Below are 27,371 nucleotides of genomic sequence, written 5' to 3' on the forward strand. Positions count from 1 at the left end.
ATATGTTTTAGCCTCCAGACCCCTAATCATCTTCGTTGCTCTTCTCTGCACTCTTTCTAGAGTCTCAACCGTGGCAACCAAAACTGGATACAGTATTCCAAGCGTGACCTCACCAAGGCCTTATAAAGTGGTATTAACACGTGATCTTGATTCGATCCCTCCTCTGTTTACGCGGCTTAGAACTGGGTTGGCTTTTATGGGTGTTGCCCCACATAGAGCATAATACTGTACTGCACTGGTGAGGACACTGTGTCCGATTTTGTATCACCAGGATACAAAAGATATTGAGACCCTAGAAAGAGTGCAGAGAAGAGCAACAAAGATTATAAAGGATCTGGAGGCTCAACTGTGTGGTGAATGGCTAAGGGAACTAAATAAGTCCAGCCTAACAAAGAGAAGGATGCATTGACATATAATGGCTGCCTTTTCGTCCTTTAGGGGCCGTGCACAGAGAGGGGCGGGGGGGGATCAACCTTTTAGCCAAAGCACTTGAGGGAAGGGCAAGAAGCAATAGGTGGAAGATCATTAGAGACCCAATCTGGATCTAAGGAGGGATTTCCTGATACTGAGAACCATTAATCTGTGGAACAGCTTTTCCCGCAGAGTTGTTCTGTTGTTGGAAGTCTTCAATAAAAAAAATAATGGACAGCTTTCTGTCTGGGATGGCATAGTCCCAGCTCTAGTCTCCATCTCTGGTCTGGTCTGGTCTGGTCCATTCCACTGTGTTCCATTTTCTATTATTCTGTTTTCTATTCCATTCTATTCTATTCCATTCTATTCCCTGTTCTATTCTAATCTATTCTGCATTCTGTTCTACTATCTATTCTATTATCTATTCATTCCTATTCTATTCTATTCTGTTCATTCCCATAATGCAGGTGTGGCCCAGGCATCTCCGGAAGACGCAATAAGTCTTGCAACATCTCTTGGCAGATTAGTACCCCAAAGTTGCCACGCAGTGAAGGGTTTATCAACCCCTGCACACATTTAATTATATTGTTTTGTTGCCGGCATGGTCAGAATTGACAACCCCACATTTAGGCAAATTTCCCCACCTAAATTCTGACCAGTTGTACTTGCAGTTTTTTTATTTTCAGATGTTCTTCTCATAGTCTCTTATTTTTAATTTCACACATTCACAACTTTTAACATGTTGCTGAATTCTGCCTTCCATATGCAACATGCACAACTGCTGGATTGCTAGGCAGAGTTCATTTTGTGATTTGCTCAGAGAGGAAGTTTTATGCATGTACTGGCCTTTCATTGCAATAAGATAAAGGGGTCTTCTTCTGCACCCAAAGTAGGGGCCCACAACCTGGAGCAATGCAAGCCGGGGGACTCCGCTCCTGCCCTCCGGTTCTTGGCTCTGGTGCATGCAGATGAATGCTGGTTTCTCCTGTAGCTGGGCTGTCCCTAATGGAGTAGCACACTTCCATCTAGTGGACGTCTTTTGGATTGCAGGCTGAAGCAAGAGTAATAGCAATAGAACTTAGACTTATATACTGATTCATAATGCTTTTATAGCCCTCTCTAAGCGGTTTACAGAGTCAGCCTCTTGCCTCCAACAGTCTGGGTCCTCATTTTACCAACCTTGGAAGGCTGGAAGGCTGAGTCAGCCTTGAGCCAGTTAAGACTGAACTATTGGCAGTTGGCAGAGTCAGCCTGCAATACTGCCTTCTAATCACTGTGCACCATGCATGGAAGGAAGGAAAGGAAAGGAAGGAAGGGGGAAAAGGAAGAGCAATAGAACAAGACATACACTGCTTCACAGTGCTTTCCAGCTCTCTCTAAGTGGTTTACAGAGTCAGCCTATTGGCCCTAACAATCTGGCTCCACATTTCACCCACCCCGGAAGGCTGAGTCAACCTTGAGCCTGGTCGGATTTGAAGTGTGAAACTTCTGGCAACCAGAATTCTGGGAGTTGAAGTCTACAAGTCTTAAAGTTGCCAAGGTTGGAGCCCCCTGGTCTAGACCTTTCGAATCTTGAGCGTGTATTTTAACACATTAGCAACCCCTCTTCCCAAGGTTTGTATCATCTACAAACATTATAACCACCCCTCTACTCCTCATCTTGGGAGATTTGTGGAGATGCTGAGGAGTCCTTGGCCCAGGCTGGAACCCCAAGTACCACCTGCATCTCTTCCTCCTTTTGACACGGACCCCTTAAGGACCAGGGGCTGGCTATAGCAGCTCAGCCCACTGCCCGTCCCTACGTTCTTCCAGTTATTCAAGGAGGCGGGGTCCCTGTTTTTCAAATGCCTTATTAAAGTCGGGGCACACTGCATTCTCTTCCTCCAGTAATCTAGCCAGGTTGTCAAAGCAAACTAGGATCTGTCTGGTGCAACTTGTTTTTAAGAAATCCATGCTGGCTCCTGATATCTTACCCCTTTCTAAGTCCTTGTTGTGGCCCACCAGCACTGGTGCCAGACTCGGACAGTGAGGAGGTTGGGGAGGAACATGGGCCAGTCCTGGAGTCTGGGGAAGGCTCTGACAAGGGCTCTGTCTCGAAGGCAGAGATGGGGCCAGGGCTGTCTGACTGCTGCCTTCGGAATCAGAGATCAGTGAGGCAGAAGAACAGCTGGAGCCTGTTCCCAATGTGTGCATGCGCAGAGCTGCCAGGAGAAGGGAACAGTTAAGGAACAAGGGCCGACTTGGGAGTAAAGCCTCAGGTGGACGGTGAATGGCCCCTCCCCTAGGGAATAAGGAGGAGCGAAAGGGGAGTGGGGTTTGCAGGAGACAATTAGTTCAATTTGTTAGGGTGAAGATCTTGCCAAGTAATTGTTGCTACAGTTTGGCGTTAGGAAGATATCGGCCTGGCAACTCTCCAAGCCTGATAAAAGTCTGTAATTGTGAAATCTCATGAAAGGCTGTTGGCCGGGACTTTGCTGGAGAGGAATTCCCTTTATAACCTAAATAAAAGGGGTTTTATTGGGACGAGGAGTCAGCTTCATGATCTTGGGAAGCCTCGGTCAGAACAGTCCTTGCAAACCCTCTCTGCTTGATTGACTAATAAACTGTGGCTAAATAGATGGCAGTTTTGCGAGAGCTGCAAACCTCAGAGAAAGGGGTGTGATCTCATCCAGAGACCAACCAGGAGTTCAATGGCTGTCCTGGGAAAAGGCTCTTCTGCAACCCGGCCGTCACTCATGCAGCAGTTTCTGGAAAGAATTTTATTGATACAGCCACCTTCATCCCAGAGAAGGACAAGCAGAAGAGCAAACAGGTGACAAAGGGCACCTGGAGATTCTGAACCCCATCACTCGGTAGCCCAGAGTACCTGGTGTTAAATCTGGGAGATGGCAATGGGCAGGTACCATAAAGGTGCATGATATTAGAGTAGCTGCTACACTTGGGACCTCGGTTGCCAGGGCCTCAGACCCCGAGAAGCTGTGCCACCTGGCACCGGGCGCGAGAGAATCCGGTCAGCCAGCAAGGAAGCATCCGCGATTTGGCCTGACTGGGGTCTCTGTCCAAGCCGTCCCAGTGTCCAGGCAGCTGGGGAGAAGTACTTAAGGGGGGCTCGGTGCATTGAGGAGGGCCCCTGCAAACAGACGCCGCTTCAGCTCAGTCCAGAGTAACTGCTGCTCCTCCTCTGCTCGTGCCAGGAGGCCTTGGTTCTCCTGGGCTCTCCTGGACAGGTAAGGCAGGACCTCCTTCACGGGGCCGTAGGGGACGTATTTATACACCGGGAACCCGGCTTGACCTGGAGGGAGGAGGGAATCCAGATGTCAACTCATAAAGTATTTCTATGGTCTTTTCAGAGTTGCCAACAGAAAGGGAGGGGGGGAAAGGGGTTTGAAAGAGCAGTGTGGCAACTTGGAAATCGAAAGTGCATTCCATACATAAGCAAAATCTCAAAAGTACCTTCATTAGAATAGCACCTGGCACATCTGTGGAATCTCGAAACTAAAAGTTTCCCAGACTTCCCACAACGTCTCAACCTACAAACTTCCCCCTTTTTACTCATCATCACATGACACGAACCAATCCCAAAGTAAGTTCTATTTCTTCCTGTGCCACACTCTTTGACCTTGAACTAACAAAAGAATTCTATTTTGTGTACTAAGAGCTACTCAATTAAAATCACCCCTCCCACTTTCTTAAGCTACGTGGCAGAGATGAATAAGGATGAATAAGGATTCCAAAGCTTTAAGAGCAACTACGTGACTGAAGTTTCTGCCGCGCAAAATTCTAACGGGAGAGTAAGATTACTCTTGGCTATGGATGTGTCCCATTGGAGAATATGAATTATGATACACCCAGGGGGTGGGGGAAAACCAAGGTCAAGGGTGACAATGAATGATGTGCCTCAGAGTCGGCTACACCCAGGCAATGCTGGACGTGTTAACTCCCAATAAATCCTTCTGAAGTTTTGGAAGTTTGGCTCGAGACTCATGATTTAAATGGGGGTAAATGCCGGAATCCTGACACCAGAAGCCAGTTGATTGCACTTTCTCAACTCAGCCCCCTCCCTCGCCATTGGTCAAGAGTCCCATCACTCTTATTGCAGCATTGCCTTACCAAGAGGAAAGGTGATTTGATCACACATGCCCAGGAGCTGCCCAAAGTAGATCTTGTTCTCTGAAGGGTGGATGCCAAGGTCTGCCATCCTGCAGAAGAAGAAGAAGAAGAAGAAGAAAGGATTTCAGAAGACAACCACAGGGGCTCCAGATGTGCTCTTCCACCGGGCTGCAGAATAGCCTTCCCCAACCCTCCTTCCAGGTGTGCACACACCATCTCGAACAATGTCCAGGGCATGTGATGACCCAAAGGGGCATGGCACAAAGGCAACACAGTCACAGTAAGAAAAGTCCCTTTAATACTTTGTCCCAGTGTCCACTACCTTCAGCTGGAGAAAAAAAAAAACTCTCCCAAGAACAGTCTTTAAGCCTTGACCAAACAAGATAATATATGATTTGCTTCCAACAAGTTGCTGTGAACAAACTCTCTTTTTAAACGCTGTGTTCCCAGCTGCAGCTAATGAAGGGAATCAGGGCCCTTTCCTCCCCTGTAAGCCCTGCAACTCACATTCCCTTCTCCGTTCCTCCCTGTGTGCCCTAGGATGAAGAAGGAGTGGGCCTGGATCTTCCTCTGAACTCTCTCTGCCTTGCTCTACCTCTCTGTCTCTGCCCTTCCCCAGTTTCTTCCACAGCCAACAGAGCCACACTCCCACTCCCTGTCAGCTGCTTGGCCTCCCCCTTGGAATCAGATTTTGACAGGGGCATGACAGGGCAAGATGGCCCTTGCTTGAGAATTCTAGGAAGAGAATTCAAGCGGGGTGGGATACGACAGGGTTAACTACCGGTTCGGGATTTACGAGCTTCCCTGCACGCTGGAGCCACGCACCTGTAAATCGTCATCAGCATGCTTTGTTCAGAGAAGCAGCCTTTGAAACAGCCCCTTTTTCCTGCTTTTTTAACTGCAGCTGTGCCTCGTTCGGCAGCTGAAGTTGAAAAATCAGGAAATAAAGATTAGGTAAGAACCCAGGTGGGCGGGTGGGCAAAAACATCAGCAGACATAGAACCGGTTCTATGTCTGCTGCTCTTCAGAGCTACCGATTCTACAGAGGTGGACAGAACTGGTAGAAACCCACCTCTGAATTCAGGCTTTATTAGATGGAGATCCAACAGCAAGAGACAGATGCTGTGGCAGAGGAAATATTTAGATTAAATAAACACGATAAAAGGAGTTGCAAGATACCCACAAAGTTAATATGAGTTGAAATTCTAAAAAGAACAAGAGACGATGGATAGATATAGAATATTTTTTTTTTAAATGGTGGTTATTTTATGAAGTGTTAGAAAAAAGACTTAGAAAATAGAAATTGTGAAAATATTATTAATGTATACTGAAATATAATAGAGCATATTATAATTGCTATACATACGCAAATGCTAGAAGTTGAAAAATTATGATTATGCATACTTAAATGGTAATATCATAATTGTGTGCAACGTATACTGACCCAGATAATACACTTGGGTGGGCTTCAAAATTTTTAGCAAAAGGTTCTCTGCCCAGTTGCTGGGTGGGCGTGGCAATGGTGGGCATGGCCTAGTCGGTCTCCTGCACCATGCCGAGGGTGGGGCAATTTTGCCCTCCCTGGGCTCCGGAGGCTTTCCTTGAGCCTCTGGGAGGGTGAAAACCAGAGTTTCTCTGGAAGCTGGAAATGGGCCCATTTCCAGCCTTCCCAAACTTCCGGGAGGCCCATTTTCCACCTTCCCCAAGCCTCCGTGTGTGCCCTGCACTTACCTGCATCCCAAATGGACCCCATGGGGACTCCTAGGAGGGGTGGGATTTGGAGGTTCTCTGAACTGCACAGAAACTTAGCTAAAGGATCTCCTGAATCCTTGCGAACCCCCAGCAGCCCACCCCTGAATATACTGTTCACTAAGCACTTATGTCAACTCATAAAATATTTCTATGGTCTTTTTAGAGTTGCCAACAGAAAGGGAGGGGGGAGCAGTGCGGCAGCTTGCAAACTGAAAGTGCATGACATAAATGTTTTCAAAGATAGTAACTAGGTGACTGAAGTTCCTGCGGGGCAAAATTCAAACTGGAGAGCATGATTGATGACTCTGGGCTATGGACGTGACCCATTGGAGGATATGAATTACGATACACCCAGGGGGTGGGGGAAAACCAGGGTCAAGGGTGACAAGGAATTATGTGTCTCAGAGTCGGCTGCACCTAGGCAGTGACAGACATGTTAACTCCTAATAAATCCTTTTGAAGTTTTGGAAGTTTGGCTCGAGACTCATGATTTATTTATTTATTTTTAAAATTTTAAAAAATAAACTTTATTAAAGATTAAAAAATGTATATACAATGCATAATACAACACATTTCGTTAAAAACGAAACCATTGTAATAAACACAACCAATACACATGAAACAAATGTGTTTCTAATCAACTAGACGGTGTGTTCTTTTCTCAAAAACCATTTTTCTAATATTCATTTCCTGTTTCTGGTAAATACTCTTAAGCTAACCCCTTTATTTTTTCCTTTCCTTATCTTTTTATTCCCTGGTTTTTATCCTTAATCCAATTGCACCATTCTTCCCAAGTTGTACTATATTTTGAGTCTGCCTCATCCTTTAGTTTTTGGGTAAGTATGTCCATTTCCACGCAGTCAAGGACCTTCTGGATTATCAGACTGTTTGTTGAGACTCATAATTTAATTGGGGGAACTGCCAGAATCTTGACAACATATGGATGTTGAAGAAAAAAATCATAAATAAAATTATTTTAAAAAAAAGATGGGTTGGTGGGCCTCACATTGACCAGTACCTGCCAAGGGTGAACTTGACTGTGTCTTTATTGTGAGAAGCAACCATCACGTTGGCTTTCCGGTTGTGCCGGATCTCCTCCAAGATGAAGTCCAGGCATCTGCAGGAAAGGTAGATGAAGGTGTCAGATCACCTCCCAGGTGTCCCTTTCCCTCTTAGAGCCCAGAACCACCACCTTGTCCCCCACCTGTGGTACATTTCGCTCGTCTTTTCGTAGGTTGGGTTGATGGGGTCCTCATAGCCCACTTCAGCTGCCCGACTTCGTTCCTGCTCCATGTAGGCGCCTCTTACTAGCTTGGCTCCAAAATGCCAGCCTTCCCGACGTGAGAGCTCCACATCGATGGTCACATTGTCGTAGGCCTCCTGTTTGGAGGGAGAGAAGTGGGAAGAGGAGGAGGAGAAGGAAGAGTCTGAGAATCGGCTGGGCCAGGAATGTGCCTTGGACTTTAAAAGTTTCCAAGGAAAAACAGGATTCTTCTGGCACTTATAATGGTTCAAGGCTGACTCAGTCTTCCATCCTTCGGAGGTCGAGTAGCCAAATTGTGGGGGACAAGATGCTGACTCTCTCTTCATAGGGAAAGCCCTATGAAGTGGTATATAAGTCTAAGGGCGATTGCTATTATTCCTTCCTTCCTTCCTTCCTTCCTTCCTTCCTTCCTTCCTTCCTTCCTTCCTTCCTTTCATCCATTATGCACAGTGGTTAGAATGCACTATTGCAGGCTAACTCTGCCAACTGCCAGCAGTTTGATTCTCCCCAGGCTCAAGGTTGACTCAGCCTTTCATCCTTCTGAGGTGGGTAAAATGAGGAATTGCCCTTCCTTCCTTCCTTCCTTCCTTCCTTCCTTCCTTCCTTCCTTCCTTCCTTCCTTCCTTCCTTCCTTCCTTCCTTCCTTCCTTCCTTCCTTTCCTTCCTTCCCTTCCCTTCCCTTCCCTTTCCTGCCTGCGCAGTGGTTAGAATGAAGTACTGAATACAGTTTCTGCCCACTGCCAGGAGTTCCATCCTCACCAGGCTCAAGGTCGACTCAGCCTTCCATGAGGACCCAGATAGTTGGGGGCAAGAGGCTGACTCTGTACACTGCTTAGAGAGGGCTGGAAAGCACTATAAAGCAGTATATAAGTCTTAAGTGTGCCCTTCCTTCCTTCTTCCTTCCTTCCTTCCTTCCTTGCCCTTCCTTCCTTCCTTCCTTCCTTCCTTCCTTTCCTTCCTTCCTTCCTTCCTTCCTTCCTTCCTTCCTTCCCCTTCCTTCCCTTCCTTTCCTGCCTGCGCAGTGGTTAGAATGAAGTACTGAATACAGTTTCTGCCCACTGCCAGGAGTTCCATCCTCACCAGGCTCAAGGTCCACTCAGCCTTCCATGGATAAAATGAGGACCCAGATTGTTGGGGGCCAGAGGCTGACTCTGTAAAACCACTTAGAGAGGGCTGTGAAGCACTGTGAAGCGGTATATAAGTCTAGTCTGCTGATGCTATTGCTATAATCCCAAAACCTTGATATCTGTTCCTTTGTAAAAATTACGACATTTGATATTACTGTATGAAGATCTTCGCTATGCTGCTCTATTCCAGCATCGTCCACTTAGCCCAGTGGTCAGGGAACAGGGGTAAATTACCCCAAATGGGGTAAAAGTGAAAATCTGGGGGTAATGAGGAGGTTGCGCTGGCCAATGGCGGAACTATCGGCATAGCAGCAGTTATTAAAACACCCTTGAGGCAAATTTATCCCCTCCACCCCACCCTTGTTTCCTGGGTCGGAAATGACTCCAGGCTAGATTCTGCAAGAGCCGCGCCGCCTGTTTTTTAGGGAAGGCGAGCTTCTGGCATAGGGCAGAGCATTTTGGGAAAAGGGACGCTTTCCTCCGGCTGCAGATGACCGCACGCTTTTGCCGCGCAGTTTGTGTCACCGTGGCTCCCAAATATCATCCTCCTTCCCGCTTCCTCGCCCCCAGGCCCTGCCTGCCTGCCAACTAGCCAGCCAGCCCGGCTCCCTCCCGAAGCCTCTCATCACTGCCAGGCACACAGGAAGCGAAGAGGCACCTGCAACTGCCGCCTTGGCCCCGAGAAAATTCCCAGAAGCCCTCGGGAAGCCTGGTGACATTTCATTCCCTGGAGCGAGCTATCCCGCCTTCTTCCCAGCCGCGGGGAAGGGCACCTCCTCCCACCTCGACCTCCAAATTATGTGTCAGCAGCCTGAGGTGGCCGGGAGGGGGAGAGGCCGGGAGGGGTAACGTCTGTGTTTATAAATTTTTGGGGGTAAGAGGTAAAAAAGTTCCCTGACCCCTGACTTAGCCCAACAATTGGTGGTAAGGAGGAATCAGGAAATACCTTTTAGCAGATAATAAAGGATGGGTGATCTTTATATTTTGCCGATCCCGATGAACATTTCAACATAACCTGATTTAGATTAGATTATTTCAAGCAGGATTACCAGATTCTGCAACATCTTTGTTCCCTAGGCTATCCATCTGGTAAACTTGCAGGATTGGTTTTTCTCACCATGTGCAGATCTACACATCTGCCTAGTACATCTGAACTAGACTCTGCATTTATTAATTTATTCTGCTATACTATGTATATTGGAGGTGGAGACCCTTTGAGAGCTGTATGCAATGAAAGTTCACTTTAATGCATGCCAATTAGTGTCCATTCAGAGTGACAATAAAGTTATTATTCTATTCTATTATTCATTCTATTCCAATTTAGGATTGTTTAGTAAGAAATACCAGTTAGAATTCCTTAGAAATAAATGCAATCATCAATATATCTCAAGTCTTTTTTGCTCCAGTATTCCGGTCACCTGTTAGTGCCACCTGTCTAGTTCAGCTGTTTTGGCCAATGTGTGTGTGTGTGTGTGGGGGAAGCGATGACCACTTTGGGCTCGTTAGCAAGCCAGGTTAGACCTGAACAATACTTGGGTAGGTAGGAGACCACCAGGAAATCCCACCTTCAGGTAACATTGGTATGTGTTGAAGATGGCTGGTTTCTCCTGGTTGAATCGGCGCTGCATTTCCAGAGTGAGGCGGCTGATGGCTGGCTGGAAGTAGGTCTGTTCTGCATCCACCATCAACCTCACGCCCACGCCGACAGCTTTCTAAAAAGAACGAGTAAAAGATGATGATTGATTAACACTTAAATCACTTGAACATGAGCCAGCCGTGTGCAGCAGCAGCCAACAAAGCTAATACAATCCTTGGTTGTATAAACAGAGGCATATAATCCAAATCAGGTGAAGTATTAGTACCGCTTTATAAATGCTTAGTAAAGCCACACCTGGAATACTGCAGCCAGTTTTGGTCACCACATTACAAAAAAGTATGTTGAGACTTTGGTAAAAGTGCAGAGAAGAGCACTAAGATGAACAAAGGCCTGGAGACTAAAATATATGAAGAATGGCTGCAGGATTTGGGTCTGGTTAGTCTAGAGAAAAGAAGAACTAGAGGTGACATAATAGCAGTCTTCTAGTATTTGAGGGGCTGCCCCAAAGAAGAGGGGGGGTCCATTTATTCCCCAAAGCACCTGAGAAGGCAGGACAAGAAACAATGGATGGAAACTAATCAAGGAGAGAAGCAACCTGGAACGAAGGACAAACTCCCTGATAGTGAGAACAATTAACCGGTGGACCAGCTTGCCTTCAGAAGTTGTTGGTGCTTCAGCACTGGGTTTTCTAAAGAAAATACTGGACAGCCACTTGTCTTAAATGGCATAGGGTCTCCTGCTTGAGCAGTAGGCTGGACTAGAAGACCTCCAAGGTCCCTTCCAGCTGTAGCCTGATTAACAAATGCGCCCACTGAATGTGCTGCCTAAAAGCCAAGACTTTGACAAAGCACTTAATACCAATAAAGATTGCCACATACTTTCAGTGTGGACTCTTGGGAAAAAGCAGATTCCCTTTCCTCATTGGGTTTCTCTTACAGTTTGTTCTTTGATCCACCCTCCAAGTGGCCTTGCAGCCCTGGGCTTCCGTGGGACCGAAGCAAAGCCACTGGGCTGCGTGCACTGAAAGCAAAAGCAGCAACCAGCCCGAGCCAGCAGAGACAAGAGGCTTGCAGGGTGGGGGGGTGGGGAAGGGGGAACTGAAAAAGCAGAGGAGGGCACCCCGTCCCTTCCAGGTTGCTCGCAGAAGTTGCTCCGGGAGAACCATGTCCTTGGTTCCAAGCCTCCCTTCTGCGCCCCCATAAGAGATGCTCTAGAGGACATTTTGAACTGAACTAAGAACTGTAATGAGGTATTTATCAAAAAGGAGGAGGAGGAGGAGGAGGAGGAGGAGGAGAGGGAGGGAGGAGAAGGAGAAGGAGAAGAAGAAGAAGAAGAAGAAGAAGAAGAAGAAGAAGAAGAAGAAGAAGAAGAAGAAGAAGAAGAAGAAGAAGAAGAAGAAGAAGAAGAAGAAGAAGAAGATCATCATCCACGGACATCATTCAACTGGTCAATCATAGATGTAACTAAATAATATTGGTAAACATAATCTTAATAGATATATATGTGTTAGAATATTGAATTAAGAATACTGGTTAATAATTTTTGAATAACTGGACAATTGAAAGTGTGTTGTATAAATATAGAACTCAGACCTTCAAATAATAATCATATAGTAAAAAACTGAGGTTTTTTTTATTCTGAAGTAAGCATATAATTAAGAACTCTAAAGAAATAGATTAATTGATATTTATATATAGATAAGAATTTAATTACTTTAATGAATTCCCTGCTTTAAATTAATTAATTAAGCATATAAGACTGTCTTGTGAGTAAATATATCTGTATTTGATTAATACTGAATTCTCTTAAGTATTTGAATAGTTGAATAAGTTCAATAAGAAAAAATAGAAATAAGAGCTGATTGTGATTTTCCATAATAGAATTTTGGTAATTAATAATATAATATGTATTAATATTACTATTGAACTGAAAAGGAGAGGAAAATAGTGCTCTACTAGGGATAGTTGATGGTAGATTGGAAGGAGCTGCTACAGATAGTTAAAATGGCAACAACATCAATTACAAATGTAAAATCAGGAAAGAAAACTACAACAACGATGTCTTCACCTACGGGGCAGAGATCTATAGATGCAATGCTATTGGCAGAAAAAACTAGTTCAGCTCAAAGCCTGTAGACAGTACAGGCAATACTCACTATGATGCAGGAAATGATGGCAAAAACCCACGAATTGATAGCGAGGAACCATGAAGATATGAAAACAGAGAAGAGAACTGAAATAGAACAAGTGAAAAATGAAATACAAAATTTGAATAGTAAGATTGGAAAGATGCAGGAAAAAGTGATAAAAAATGAACAGAAATTAAATTTAGTAGAGGCAAGAACGGAGATGGTGGAGAAGAAATTATAGGATTCAGAACAAAATTGGAAAGTGCTCTACTGAGAACTTCGGGATTCGATGGTACACTTGGAATTAGAGAAGGCATTATTTCATTTTAGGTTCCAAAATGTGGTGGAAGACAAAAAGGAAGATTTAAGTGCAATTATGATGAATCTGATAGCGGCAGCTTTACAGAAACCCAAACTGGAAATGGAAAATGATGTAGACGAGGTCTACAGAGTATACACACACTACGCAAGGAGACATAGACTACTCCGAGAGGTTCACATTCGATTTGCGAGGAAGATAGCACGAGACCTGCTCTATGGTAAGACCGGAGATGAACCCCTTGTATACAAAGATCATGAAGCGGTTACACTGAAACAAATACCTAGGAGAGTCAGAGAGTGGAGAAGGGGCTACCAATTTTTATCAACTCAGCTTATTAGAAATAGTATTCCATTTAGGTGGCTCACTCCAGAGGGGCTTTTAGTTTCATGGCAGGACAAAAAATACAAAATTGATACAATTGAAAAAGCATAGGAATTTCGTGAACGACACCTAGGACCTGAGGAAGAACAAGAAAGTAGAGACGACCTAAATACAAGAAGCCAAGAGGAACAACTCTCTGGAGAAAAAGAATCTGATTCACACTCTGAACCCCAAAATCTTAGAGAAGAAGGGGAAGGCAACAGACTAAGAAGAAGAGAGCCTAGAACAAGGAATGAAATGAGAAATGCCTCGCACCGTCAGTGACACTGATAGAGAAATCACTTTACTTTCAGTCAATATCAATGGTTTAAATCTATCACCAAAATTTAAGATATTTGAGAAACTTAAAAAACAAAACGCTGACATAACTTGTATCCAAGAAGTGCATATTCCAGACAATCAAGCAGACCTCTTAAAGAATATAAATTTGGGTAAAACGTACTCGGCACTTGCAAACAACAAAAAAAGCGGGGGTACTGTAGTATACGGAAAGGATTGATCAATATTTGAATGAAAATTACTGATGCCCGAAATTACTGATGAAGGGAAACAAAATTTGAATAATAAAATATCTATAGAAGAAATTAGGAAGGCAGTTGGAACACAAAAAGCAAATAAGACCCCTGGCCCAGATGGAATTCCTTCGGAATTCTATAAGGAATTCCAAGAAACAATAGAGGAGATATTGGTGGACTTGTACAATGAAGCCCTGGAGAATGCTAACATGCCTAAATCTTGGTTGGAAGCATATATTACCCTCATTTATAAAGAATAATCAGACCCACAAAAAATTCAAAACTATAGACCAATATCACTTTTAAATGTAGATTACAAAATAATGGCTACAATATTGGCGGAAAGAATAAAGAGAGTATTAAGTAGAATTATCCACACTGATCAGAATGGCTTCTTTCCCCATAGGCGAATGAAAACAAATACAAGAACCATTATGGATATATTAGAATATTATGAAGTATACTCAACCAAGACAATGACATTGATATTTTTAGACACCCAGAAGGCTTTTGACAACCTGAATTGGAACTTCCTTATTAAACAACTGATAGGCATGAAATTTGGTGAAAATTTTATAGGATTTATTAAGACAATTTATAACATGCAAACTGCAAAAATAGTAATAAATGGGGAAAATACAGATATCATAAAGATAAATAAGGGAGTAAGACAAGGCTGCCCCCTAGCTCCTCTACTGTATATATTGGCAGAAGAGACTCTCTTAGTACAAATTAGGCAAAATCAAGAGATTAGAGGACTAAAAGTTAAAAAAGAGGAATATAAACTCCAGGCATTCACCGATGATATGGCATTTATATTAGAAGAACCCTTAGAAACAAGCCCTATACTACTAAGAGAAATAGAAGAATATGGAAAGGTGGCAGCGTTAAAAATTAACAAAGAAAAAGGGCGTTGGTACTTACCTGACATGCCCGTTCTCTTTGAGCTGTGAAGAGCATCCAGTAGTGGGAGGTGCTTAATTTGTGGAATGCTCCTCCTCCTCCACCGGACTCCTCCCCAGCATTTCCCATAAATAACCGCCCTCATCCTCAATGCCCTAACAAATTCGTTGGCCGAAACAGGACCTCAGCAGATGGAAAAAGGGTGGGGCTGGATGCTCATCACAGCTCAAAGAGAACGGGTGTGTCAGGTAAGTACCAACGCCCCTTCTCCCATGAGCTGTTCAGATCATCTAGTAGTGGGACATAACAAAGCTTGGCCTTTCCTACAGGAGGGACTCCGTCTGGCCTGGAATCTCCTCCTGGTCCCTGTGGACCCGTTGCAGAACTCTTCTGCCAAAGAAGGCCTCAGCGGATGCAAACACATCTATTTTATAATGCCTAATGAATGGCGATGGAGAGGCTCGACAAATTTCAGTTATTGGTGCCTGTGTGGCCCACACTGCCTATGTTGCGGCGCTCCTTGTTGAATGAGCTGTTATGCCCCTGGGCACCTGCAGGGATTGAGTCTGATACATTTTCGCTATCGCAGCCCGTAGCCAACGGCCTGTTGTAGAAGATGAGACCTTGCATCCCTGAGTGTTGGGCTGAAACGACACAAATAAGGCTTCCGTTTTTCTGAAAGTCGCTGTGTGGGTAATATATATTCGCAATGCTCGCCTCACATCAAGCCTATGCCATTGTAGTTCCAACCCTTGGGATGGTCTGGGACAAAAATTAGGAAGTATCAGCTCTTGTGCCCTATGAAAAACCGAGTTAATTTTGGGTCAGGACGAAGGACCACCCAGTCAGAATGGAAAACACAAAGATCTTGTCTGATAGACAAAGCTGCAATCTCCGAAATACGACGAGCGGAAGTGATTGCTATAAGGAAAACTACTTTATACGTCAGAAATTGGAGACTTGATGATTTCAAGGGTTCAAAAGGGCCCTTAGTGAGTGCGACGAGGACTTAAGGTCCCAGGTGGGATAACGGTGTAGCGCTGGAGGGCGTAAATTTGTGGCTCCTCGAAGGAAACTCCGTATGCGTGGATGATGGGAAAGAAATAGTAGACCTTCACAAGTGAGAACTGATGCCAAGGCCACCACCTGTCTTTTCAATGTATTAGGTGATAATCCCTTGTCAAGTCCCTCTTGCAAGAACTCTAGGATTTGAGCCACAGATGGAGAGATGGGATCAATTCGAGACTTGGTACACCATTTGCAGAAACTGGACCACGTGGCATTGTAAATGCGAGTTGTTTAGGGGAATCTGGCGGCTTGGATGATGGCGATAACTCTGTTGGAAAACTTTTCGCTCTTTAGATGACTCCGCTCAACCTCCAGACGGTCATGTGCAACCATTGAGGGTCCGGATGTTGAAGGGGTCCCTGGGTTAGCAAGACCCTGACTGGCGGAATTCTCCATGGTGTTGATACGGATAGACTGCGGGGGTCTGCAAACCACGGCCGTCTGGGCCAGTAAGGAGCTACTAGAAGTAGCTCTGCCCTCTTGTCTAGCAGTTTCTGGATGACCTTGGGAAGCAGTGGAAGTGACAGGAATGCTTACAGAAGTCCCGGGGGCCAACAACAGCGGAGCAAATTGAAGTTCTCCGCTCCTTGCGAGGAGTACCTGGAAAAAAATCTCGGGAGCTGAGCATTGAGGGGGGAAGTGAACAGGTCCGCCACCAGCTGTCCAAATGTCCTGGCTGCCTCTTGAAACAGGGACGGATGGAGGCGCCACTCCGATTGATTGATTGTGGCCCTGCTTAGCCAGTCTGCCTGTGTATTCGACAGGCCCGAAATGTGCTCTGCTCTGATGGAAAGTAGGTTGCTCTTCGCCCAATGAAACAAACGCTCCCCTTCCCACATGAGATATTTCGACTGTGTGCCCCCCATTTCTGTAAGCATGTGAGCTTTGGCTGTTATGTTGTTGGTCAATATTAGTATGTGCTGATTGCGTACCTGTGGAAGGAAGCTGCGGAGAGCCAGGTGTACTGCTCGAAGCTCCAGCCAGTTTATGCTGCACGACTGTTCTATGGTGGACCAGCGGCCTTGGGTTGTGAGCGATTGAACGTGCACTCCCCATCCAAACAGGCTGGCATCGGTGGTAAGTCTGTGTGGCTCTTTGAAGAGGCAGCCTGGTCTGGTCCACCAGAGGAGAGATATGAGGACCTTGACCTTGTATTTGGAGTTGCTTCGGCCAGTGTGCTGGTACGGGAGCAGAAACCACTGGAGGGATCTAGTGTGGAGCCGGGCCCAAGGGATGATAGATATACATGAGATCATCTTGCCTAATAATTTTGATAGTTCTGCTAGGGACACCCTCTTAAGACCCCTGATCTCCTTAACTAATTGCTGAATGCTATTTAGTCTATCTGGTGACAGGTAAACTTTGTCTTCCACCGTATCTATGACTGCCCCCAGATGGGTTAACCTAGTCGATGGTGTTAAATGACTCTTTTTCCAATTTATTGAGAACCCGTGTTGTTGTAGGGATTGTAATGTGTTCTGAGTATCTCTGACTGCTTGATGAGCGGAAGATGACAAAATCAAGATGTCATCAAGATAACACTGGAGTCGTACGGGGGTATCACGGAGATGAGCAGCTAGCGCTGAGAGAACCTTCGTGAAGGTCCTGGGGGCAGAAGCTAGTCCGAAAGGAAGGGCCACATATTTGAAATGGTGGTTATTGTAACAGAATCTCAGAAATTTATAGTGGGAAGGCCGAATAGCAATATGTAGGTGCGCCTCCATCAGATCTATGGATGTAAGGACGTCACCCTTTCGGATGCCAAGTAAGATAGATTGCAGGGTGTGCATTTTAAACTTGTGATATACTAAGAAATGATTGAGATGTTTCAGATCCAATATTGCTCTCCACCCCCCGGAACTCTTGGGAACAACAAAAAGATGTGAATAGAAACCTCACCCTCGTTGATTGGTGGCTACTGGTAGGATGGCTCGTATGTCCAGTAGGTGTTGGATAGTTGTTTCCATAAGATTACGTTTAACCGCATCTCTGGAAACAGGGCATGACATGAAAAAGTCTGGGGGAGTGGATTGAAACTCCAGCGCAAGGCCAAATCTGATCGTGTCTCTGACCCAGGAATCAGACGTTGAGGAGTCCCATTGGTCCGTGAGTAATTTAAGGCAACCGCCAATAGGAGCCGGGTCTGGGGAGTTATCTTGGACGCCGGAAAGACCTATTTCCTGCTCCTCGAAAGGATCTCTTGGATTAGCCACCCCTTCTGTTCTTATCCCCGAAGTTGGACCTCTCTGGCTGCTGCCCTGATCTGAAAGATGGAGGTCTCTGGTATCTGGGTGAGAAGAATCCCTGATAAAAGGGCCGAAAGGATCCCCTCCGAAAGGACTGAGGGCTTCTAGTATCTGACTTTCGAAAAAGGAAAGGCAGAACTTTCTTTTTGTTTCGGGTTTCGATTAGCAGCGGGTCGAGGGCAGGGCCAAAGAGTCTGTCTCCCACAATAGGAGATGAAGCCAGCTTGCATTTGTGCTTAATGTCCAAAATTTGGTAGAAAATTTTATAGGATTTATTAAGACAATTTATAACATGCAAAACCGCAAAAATAGTAATAAATGGGAAAATACAGATATCATAAAGATAAATAAGGCTGCCCCCTAGCTCTTCTACTGTATATATTGGCAGAAGAGACTCTCTTAGTACAAATTAGGCAAAATTAAGAGATTAGAGGACTAAAAATTAAAAAAGAGGAATATAAACTCCAGGCATTCACTGATGATATGGCATTTATATTAGAAGAACCCTTAGAAACAAGCCCTATACTACTAAGAGAAATAGAAGAATATGGAAAGGTGGCAGCGTTAAAAATTAACAAAGAAAAAGGGCGTTGGTACTTACCTCACATGCCCGTTCTCTTTGAGCTGTGAAGAGCATCCAGTAGTGGGAGGTGCTTAATTTGTGGAATGCTCCTCCTCCTCCACGGGACTCCTCCCCAGCGTTTCCCATAAATAACCGCCCTCATCCTCAATGCCCTAACAAATTCGTTGGCCGAAACAGGACCTCAGCAGATGGAAAAAGGGTGGGGCTGGATGCTCATCACAGCTCAAAGAGAACGGGGGTGTCAGGTAAGTACCAACGCCCCTTCTCCAATGAGCTGTTCAGATCATCCAGTAGTGGGACATAACAAAGCTTGGCCTTTCCTACAGGAGGGACTCCGTCTGGCCTGGAATCCCCTCCTGGTCCCTGTGGACCCACTGCAGAACTCTTCTGCCAAAGGAGGCCTCAGCAGATGCAAACACATCTATTTTATAATGCCTAATGAATGGCGATGGAGAGGCTCGACAAATTTCAGTTATTGGTGCCTGTGTGGCCCACACTGCCGATGTTGCGGCGCTCCTTGTTGAATGAGCTGTTATGCCCCTGGGCACCTGCAGGGATTGAGTCTGATACGTTTCCGCTATTGCGGCCCATAGCCAACGGCCTATTGTAGAAGATGAGACCTTGCATCCCTGAGTGTTGGGCTGAAATGACACAAATAAGGCTTCCGTTTTTCTGAAAGTCGCTGTGCGGTTAATATATATTCGCAATGCTCGCCTCACATCAAGCCTATGCCATTGTAGTTCCAACCCTTGGGATGGTCTGGGACAAAAATTAGGAAGTATCAGCTCTTGTGCCCTATGAAAAACCGAGTTAATTTTGGGTATAAACGTAGGAGGATCAGGACGAAGGACCACCCGGTCAGAATGGAAAACACAAAGATCTTGTCTGATAGACAAAGCTGCAATCTCCGAAATACGACGAGCAGAAGTGATTGCTATAAGGAAAACTACTTTATATGTCAGAAATTGGAGACTTGACAATTTCAAGGGTTCAAAAGGGCCCTTAGTGAGTGCGACGAGGACTTAAGGTCCCAGGTGGGATAATGGTGTACTGCTGGAGGGTGTAAATTTGTGGCTCCTCAAAGGAAACTCCGTATGCGTGGATGACCTTCATTCTCTCTGGAACTTCCTCTGGAAGAATGTCGTCCTGAAAGACCGGCAGCCATCGGAGTGAATGTAGCTTCAGGAGCCCTTCGCGTGGTCTGTGTTCCAGGTAATTGGGCCTGTTGACTCTGGGAAACCAAGCTGTGTCTGGATGAGAGGGAGAGATCTAGGGGAGGAGGAGGATGGGAAGAGGTAGATGGTACTGGATTGGGGGGCAGAAGATCCTTTGAGGCCTTGTGTGCCTCCCTTGCACACCTATTTGCTTTTCTAATGCTTTATGGCGCATGTTGGCATCCTTTTCTGAAGTTTTAGAATGACCTTTTGTCTGCTTGGATTTGTGCTGAGATGTAGCTTTGACCCTTGATGTTGAGGTCTGAGAGCTACTACCGCCTGCCATTTTGAATTGAAAGAGATGCAGTATCCTCGTTATTCAAAGCGATACCGTTGAGGCGGTTGGCACGCCCAAGGAGCCTGATCCAAGAAGGGACCAGTTGCCCTGATAATATCTTATCCCCTTGTTCTGTTTTTTGTTTTGTTTTCAATTAAGATATATGTATATATGATATGAGTCGTATCACAGTAATAATATCTTTCCTTATTAAGATATTAATACTGAATATTATTATGATTATGATTATTATTGGAGTGAATGAAAGTCATATATATATATACACACACACACACACACACACACACACACACACACATACATATATACACACATATATACATATACATACACACAAATATACATATACATACACACAAATATACATATACACATATACACATACACATACACATACACATACACATACACATACACATACATACATACATACATACATATATATATATATATATATATATATATTTTATATATATATAAACAGCTTGATAGAGTGAATATCCAAACAGCCAAACTAAGAACGCCTGAAAGGCCAAGATAATAAAGAGAGGCCTTCAACAGCTTCCCTGCACAGGCGGACATGGGCCTGGGTGCTCACTGTTGTGCCGCTGGGTAAGGCTGTGAGGGTTAAGCCAACAATAATACATGGATGGCCTTGAATCTAATAAGAAAATGAGGTGTAATTATTCCTTAGGTTATCAGAAGGAAAAACCTCTGATCGGGAAGGAAAACTACCTCACACAGCTCGAGTTACAAATAGCGCGGCCACACAGTTTTTTGTTTTTTTAAAAGGGAAAGGCAAAAACAATGGCCGTTATTTTTGGCGCGTGCGCGCTTCCCAGCAACAAACTCCTGCTGCATGGGGAAATGCCTCCGACGGCTTCTCTTTGTGGCTAAAAGGAACAGCAGGGGAAGGGGTGGAAAGAATTCTTACTGCTTTCCACACCAAAACGGCGTTCTGAGGGGAAAACTCAACGATACGACTCGGATGAGAGCGAAAATGCCCACGCCGCTATTGCCGATATAAAGGCAATGTGGAATGACAATGGCAGGGAGTACAACAAGCAGATGCGGGGGGGGTGGGGGGGCGGCTCGGAACAATGCCGAAGCTGCCCGCCGCTTCGGGCGTGAAACAGCACTGCCCGAAAATGCAAATGATCTCCGACGACCAGATGGAGAGAGCTAACGTTGGGAGATCATAAAGTGATTTGGAGGCTAAAAGCCTGGAAAAAAAAAACAACGAACTGGACTATATCCAAACCTGCTGAGTAATACTCCTGTTCTGCCCAAGGAAGAACAAAAAGCACTGCCTATCCACAACGAGGCTGAGCCAAAACTGGGGAACGCTGGGGAGGAGTCCCGTGGAGGAGGAGGAGCGTTCCACAAATTCAGCCCAGCCTAGACATGCAGAGACTGAAGCACCTCCCACTCCTACTGGATGCTCTGAACAGCTCAGGAGAGAAAACAAAAGTGTTAACAAAATACTGTACAAAGGAGCAGAAGGAAGAACTAGCGAATAAATTAGGTATGCAGGTGGTAAATAAAGTAAAATACTTAGGGATCTGGTTGACTGCTAGATGTTCATCAATTAAAAAAGATAACTATGGTAAGTTAATAATGCAAATAGTTAAAAGATTTAAATAATTGGGCCAAATTGCAGTTATCGCTATTGGGACGTATTTCGATAGTAAAAATGAATATTTTGCCAAAACTGTTGTACCTGTTTCAGACAGTGCCAGTCAAGTTGGAAAAGAATTTTTGTGTAGAACTAAACAAATGTATATCTAAATTTATATGGCAGAGGAAAAAACCCAGAGCGAAATATAAATTATTACAGGATGCCAAGAAAAATGGAGAAAAATTTAGCCTTCCGGATTTTGAATTATATTATGATGCTGCTATAGTAAACTGGCTTAAGGATTGGGTTAAATTAGAAAATAGGTTATTAGTGTTAGAAGGTTTTGATCTCCAACTTGGCTGGCACGCCTTCATGTGGGATGGAAAATCTAAACAACATTCATATTTCCAAAGGCACCATGTCAGAAATGTGTTGTTCAATATCTGGGGAAAGATGAAAAAAAACCACTACCCAAAGGTTCCACTACATTGGAAGCAGTCACATATCCAAATCTATTGGATTATGAAAATATTGTCACGTATACAGATTTACTATATGATACTGGAGAGCTTAAAGATAGGAACCAAATACAAATTCAAGGAAAGGAGATAGCATGGTGGCCCTTTGCAAAAATACAAACCCATTATAAAAAAGATAGAGAACAATTTGGCTTTAATATGACCCCACAAGAATTAGATAAAATATGGCTAGGAGAGGAAAAGAAAACAATTAGTAAAACATAAATATCTTTTGGACTACAAATTAAAAGAAGAAGCAGTCACAGAATCTATGATAATTTGGGCTAAAAATGTGGGTCATAGTATTGAATTAGATAAGTGGGAACACATCTGGAAAACAAATTACAAATTAACCATGTCAGTCTCGTATAAAGAAAAGTTATATAAAATGGTTCATCGCTGGCACCTAGCTCCTATGAGACTGGCTAAAATGTTCCCCAACCTACCACCCAACTGTTGGAAATGTAACTATGCACAAGGAACATATTTTCACATGTGGTGGACTTGCCCATGTGCTCAGAAGTTTTGGAGGAATATTAGAAATTGGATTTTAAATATAACAAAACAAAATTTAAAACTTGAACCTGAAACCTTTCTGCTAAATATGATAGATTTAAACATGGAGAAAAAATATCAATATTTAATTTTGCACATTATAATTGCGGCCAGAATAACCTACGCACAAAACTGGAAACTGTCTTTCATTCCTTCAGAAGATATGGTAATTGAAAAAATACATGAATGTGCTGAGATGGATAGCCTAACCAAATTGTTAAAAAATAAACAAGATAGTTAGTGACTATTATGAAATATGGAACATTTGGTATGATTGGTTAAAGAAAAGGTAATATTTGATATTTGGATGTTATGGAAATGACAGAAGACATGCATTTAATTATAAACTATATAGAGAAATTAAAACATTAAAAGAATGAAGGAGTTATTGTAACAAGGCAGATCACGTCAATGATAAAGAAAAAAAATTTAACCATTGCTCAATATACGCTGTAAAATGTATGTGTGTGTGTGTGTATATATATGTTGATTTGTCTGTTTTAAATGTATGTCAAATAAATGTTTTTTCTAGTATGTATGTGTGTGTGTGTGTGTGTATATATATATATATATATATATATATATATATATATATATATATACATACACACACACACACACACTAGAAAATATATATATATATATTCTTAAGTTTTCGTGGGTACTTACATGTATGGCATTCAGCTTTGTTTGGGTATTTTCCCACGTCATTGTGGTTGTGCTTTTAAAGTTGTAGCAACGTTTCGGCAGAATCTCATCTTATATATATATAAGAGATGCTCTAGGCAGCTTGTCTTCTGCTGCTGCTGCTGCTGCTGTTGCGGCCTCCCTCGATCCCCAAAGCAGAAAGTGGGGGCGGGGGTGTCTCACCTTGGCCAGGACGTCCATGCGCTGCAACATACGCTTCATTTGCCTCTCCTCTTCCTGGGTGAAGCGAGAGAGAAGCGGCTCCAGCTGGCCAGTCTGAGACGGTTGAGAGAGGAGATTAGAAAGTATTTTCAGACATTAAAATGAAGCTTGAGGGCATTCTTCATTGGGACAGTTCTGAGGTTTTGGTGAAGGGATTTACTGGGGAATATTAATAATAGCGATAGCCCTTAGACCAGTGATGGCTAACCTATGACACGCATGTCACTCGTGACACGCCGAGGCACTTTGACTGACACGCCTGTTGGTGTGGGGAAAACCTGCACATTTAGAGGCTGCCTGTGCTCTGCTCCAATCCCTGCTCCCTGCTTGTTGCGTGGAGGCGCGGTGTCACCGCTGCCGCAAGATCTTTGCAGCAGAGAACCAGTTTTAACCGCCATAAACTGAGGTTTGTCAGTTTCATTACCTCAGGAACGCTACAGGAGGAAAGGAGATACATGAGGTTCACAGCCCTGTAAGGTGGCCTTCCGATCCCCACATCCTGCACCTGCAGCCCTGAGACCAGGGAGACGAGTTTCACAGCCCTGTGTGATCACCCCAGCCCGGTCCGTCATAAACCAAATTATTGATATTTCTTGAGGTGACACACGACCCGAGGAAGGCTACACTTTTTCCCGATTTTCGACACACCCAGCTGAAAAGGTTAGCCATCACTGCCTTAGACTGTATTGCTTCACAGTGCTTTCCAGCCCTCTCTAAGCAGTTTACAGAGTCAGCCTCTTTGGTCCCAACAATCTGGGTTCTCTCATTATTATACCCACCTTGGAAGGATGGAAGGCTGAGCCAACCTTAATACCTTAATAAATTTACTAAACCACCTGTCAGCTTTGGAAGCCATATTAGCCCCGGACGCTTCCACACTGCCACATTCTTGAGCCTGGGAAAATGGGAGGGGGAATTTCATGGAGTGTATGTGGTTAGACATAATAGCATTCTTCTTCTAAGTCAGGGTCATGTCATTTCTGCACCTGGGTGAGAGGACGTCTCAAGTTGGGGCATGTGATGCGATGACGGGTGCAGGGAGTGGATTTGCCATTTTTTACTTATTGCAAGGAAGCCTGGAACTTTCAGATTCAGGATTCCCCAGATGTGCCAGTTTACTACTCAAATAAAAGGGAACTTTGGAGACAATGTCTGCCTTGGAGTTATTTGTTGGAGTGGAGGTTTTCTGGAATGCTGACACCACCATTGCGTGTGCACGTGAGTGAGTGGGACAGCACACCCTCTGTGCAAACATCAGATGCCTGGAACTACTTTAATGGCTCCACCTGAATTTGCTCAAATCTAGTCTTCAGGTCTAATTTATGCACAGGTATAAGGAAAGCCAAGCTCAGCCTTAAAGAGCCTGCCATGACCTTGCAGCCCAGAGTTGGATGGTAGGCTGACTCCCCAGGAAACTCTGCGCTCCCTGTCCTACCCCAATGGCCCTCACATGGCATCTGATGTGCAAGCTACTGAAAGGGCAGCAAATGTGGCTTGTCTCCTAATAAAATAGGCCTGTCATTGTAAGGGGGGGGGGCAGGAAGGCGAGGAGGGAGCCACAGAGGCTCCCAACTGCCAGCCAAAGTGCATCCTGGCCCTTTATCATTTCTCTGCCCATTCTCTTCTCCCAGCAGAAGTTCAAGGAGCCAGTCCTCACTTATTGGAAAGCTGGCAGCCAGCCTGGCCAAAGGATGGCTTTTCTGCAGCCGGTTCAGCCTAGAGGAAGGGAAGGCCCCACCCTGCTCCTTATTCAGCTGCAGGGGAGAGATTACGCTCAGGCCAAGGGTTGCTTGATACGAGGTGGGGGGCATATCAATTTAGTGAAGGAAATTTACAAAATAAATAAACCACCGCTCCTTAAATGCTGAGAACGTGCCTCACAGATCTTGTGAAAGGAATGGATGTTCCTCTACGGACTTTGCAGTCCTGACATTTACCGAGGGGTGGGGTGTGGGGGGCAGACAACTCACTGTGGACTAGCATATTTAGAGAAACAGCACATCATTCTCCCACTCTGAATCCTTGAACTGAAAGTGATCGGGGGGCGGGGGGGGCGTGCAGCCTTTCTGTATTTGGGAGAATTTTAAAACTGCAGCTCCCTAAAACTAGTGTTTCTCCACCAGGGCAACTTTAAGGCTATGCTGGCTGGAGAATTCTGGGAGTTGAAGTCCACACCCCTTAGAGTTGCTATTGCCCTAAACCGAGAAGTGTGTGTGTCAGCCTGGGAAGTCATCTTTTTTCTTGGAAGATTCGAGGCTGCCCCATTCAGTGCCTGGGAATTTGGGAAGGAGGATTTCATAGTGAAGTAGGAGATTAACCACAACAACATTCCTTTCTCAGAGAGTCAAGGACAAGTTGCCCTGCACCTGGAAGGGAGTGACTGGAGGGATGTCTCCACTTGGGACGAAGATTGGACTGGACCATGTGATGGACTGGTCGGTGCAGGGAATGGATCTTTGATTTCTCTTTTGGAAAGGGAAAACTTGGAAATCTCAGATTCGGATTTTCCCAGATGTGCCAATATGACAAGTCTAATAAAACAGAACTTTGAAGTTTGGAGAGGGCTAGTTGGAACTGTTGTGGTTCACTGGCAGCCTGTGCAGACGGCAGCAGAATCGGACAGTGGGGAAGAACGGGGACTAGTCAGGGAGTCCAGGGAGGACTTGGATGTAGGTCCTGCATCCAATGCAGAGATGGGGCCAGAACCCTCTGTGAGTGGGGTGTTGTCTCTGGAGCCTCCGGAGTCTGGCAGCAACAAGACAGAGGAACAAGGGGAGCCTGTTTCCAGCTGCTAGAAGGCAAGAGCAGCTAAGACAAAAGGGGCGACTCGAGGGTAAGGTGTGGAGGCGATTGCCCCCCCCTTAAGGTATAAAGGAGGTGCAAAAGTAGAGAAACCTTTTCAGGAAGTAACATCGTTCGCTCTGTTCGGATTCAACCTTGAAGCTCTGTGCGGACTTTGTACTTCGGTTGGTTTTTTTTATAATTCATTTGGCATTCTAGTTGTTGGCAGAAATCCAAAGGAAAGAAAGGTGGGTGCTTATCTTGAGGGACTATTTGGGACTCATTCTGGGCTGTGAATGAACATAATTCCCAGCATTGAAGTAAAACCAGAGTTATTTTGACTAAGCGTGTGCTTAATTACGGTCTCAGGAAGCCTGGGTCAGAACATTATGGTCCAACTGTGTCCATCCAGAAGTCCCTCAAAACTACTACATTCCCCACCTCTCCATCACAGCCAAGGACTTCCTGGCAGGTCTGGGAGTTTACTACCTTCAGGTTTGGAACAAGCAGGAGTTTGGAAATCTCCATCCGGGCATCGATCAAACTATTCCAGTCCAGCAAGTCCACCGTTCTGTGAAAAGATATTGAAGTCAAGCTCTGGTGAGTTGGAGAAGGTGGAGAACAGCACCTTCCTCCCCCCACCGCCCAATTTTTATCTGGAGGAACTGGGGTTGGCTAGATCTGTCAGAGGATTTTAGGAATAAATGCTGAGTTTTGCAGCCCCCATAATATTTTTTTAAAATTATTATCACTATTTTTGATTATGCCATTTTGTCTGTTATATATAAAATGTCCATATCTACAATGGCCGTGTACTTTCTGGGTACAATCTCTTTTAAATACAAATAGCAAACTTTATACACACAATACCTATAACTATTATTCTCAAAATCTATTCGACATGATCTTCACTTATCCTTATTAAACATTTCTCATTCTTTAATTAAACACTCTATTTGGCTTTATCCATAATTGGTATCAAACATTATAAACATAGGAACATCACATTTATAACCATTATCCTCCAATTCTGTTAATCATGATGTATTCAATATTTCTTTATTTAGTTAC

The 27,371-nt window shown here is 44.5% G+C and overlaps 1 protein-coding gene across 1 annotated transcript in view; it reads right to left on the bottom strand.

The window, feature by feature from the left end:
- Positions 1-3,155: 3,155 nt before the first annotated feature.
- Positions 3,156-27,371, bottom strand: part of PRODH (proline dehydrogenase 1) — a 47,242-nt gene continuing 23,026 nt past the window's right edge. Inside the window, exons 8-14 of the mRNA XM_026717030.2 lie at positions 26,790-26,871; positions 23,481-23,573; positions 10,230-10,376; positions 7,478-7,653; positions 7,292-7,390; positions 4,522-4,610; positions 3,156-3,703 (exon numbers count right to left, since the gene is read on the bottom strand). Of these exons, the coding sequence (XP_026572815.1) occupies positions 3,510-3,703; positions 4,522-4,610; positions 7,292-7,390; positions 7,478-7,653; positions 10,230-10,376; positions 23,481-23,573; positions 26,790-26,871 (880 nt within the window). The 3' untranslated portion in view covers positions 3,156-3,509. The remainder of the gene's footprint in view (positions 3,704-4,521; positions 4,611-7,291; positions 7,391-7,477; positions 7,654-10,229; positions 10,377-23,480; positions 23,574-26,789; positions 26,872-27,371) is intronic.

Source organism: Pseudonaja textilis, chromosome 15 (assembly GCF_049901715.1).
Source record: "Pseudonaja textilis isolate UNSWEBS1 chromosome 15, rPseTex1.2, whole genome shotgun sequence".
Classification (NCBI taxonomy): domain Eukaryota; kingdom Metazoa; phylum Chordata; class Lepidosauria; order Squamata; family Elapidae; genus Pseudonaja; species Pseudonaja textilis.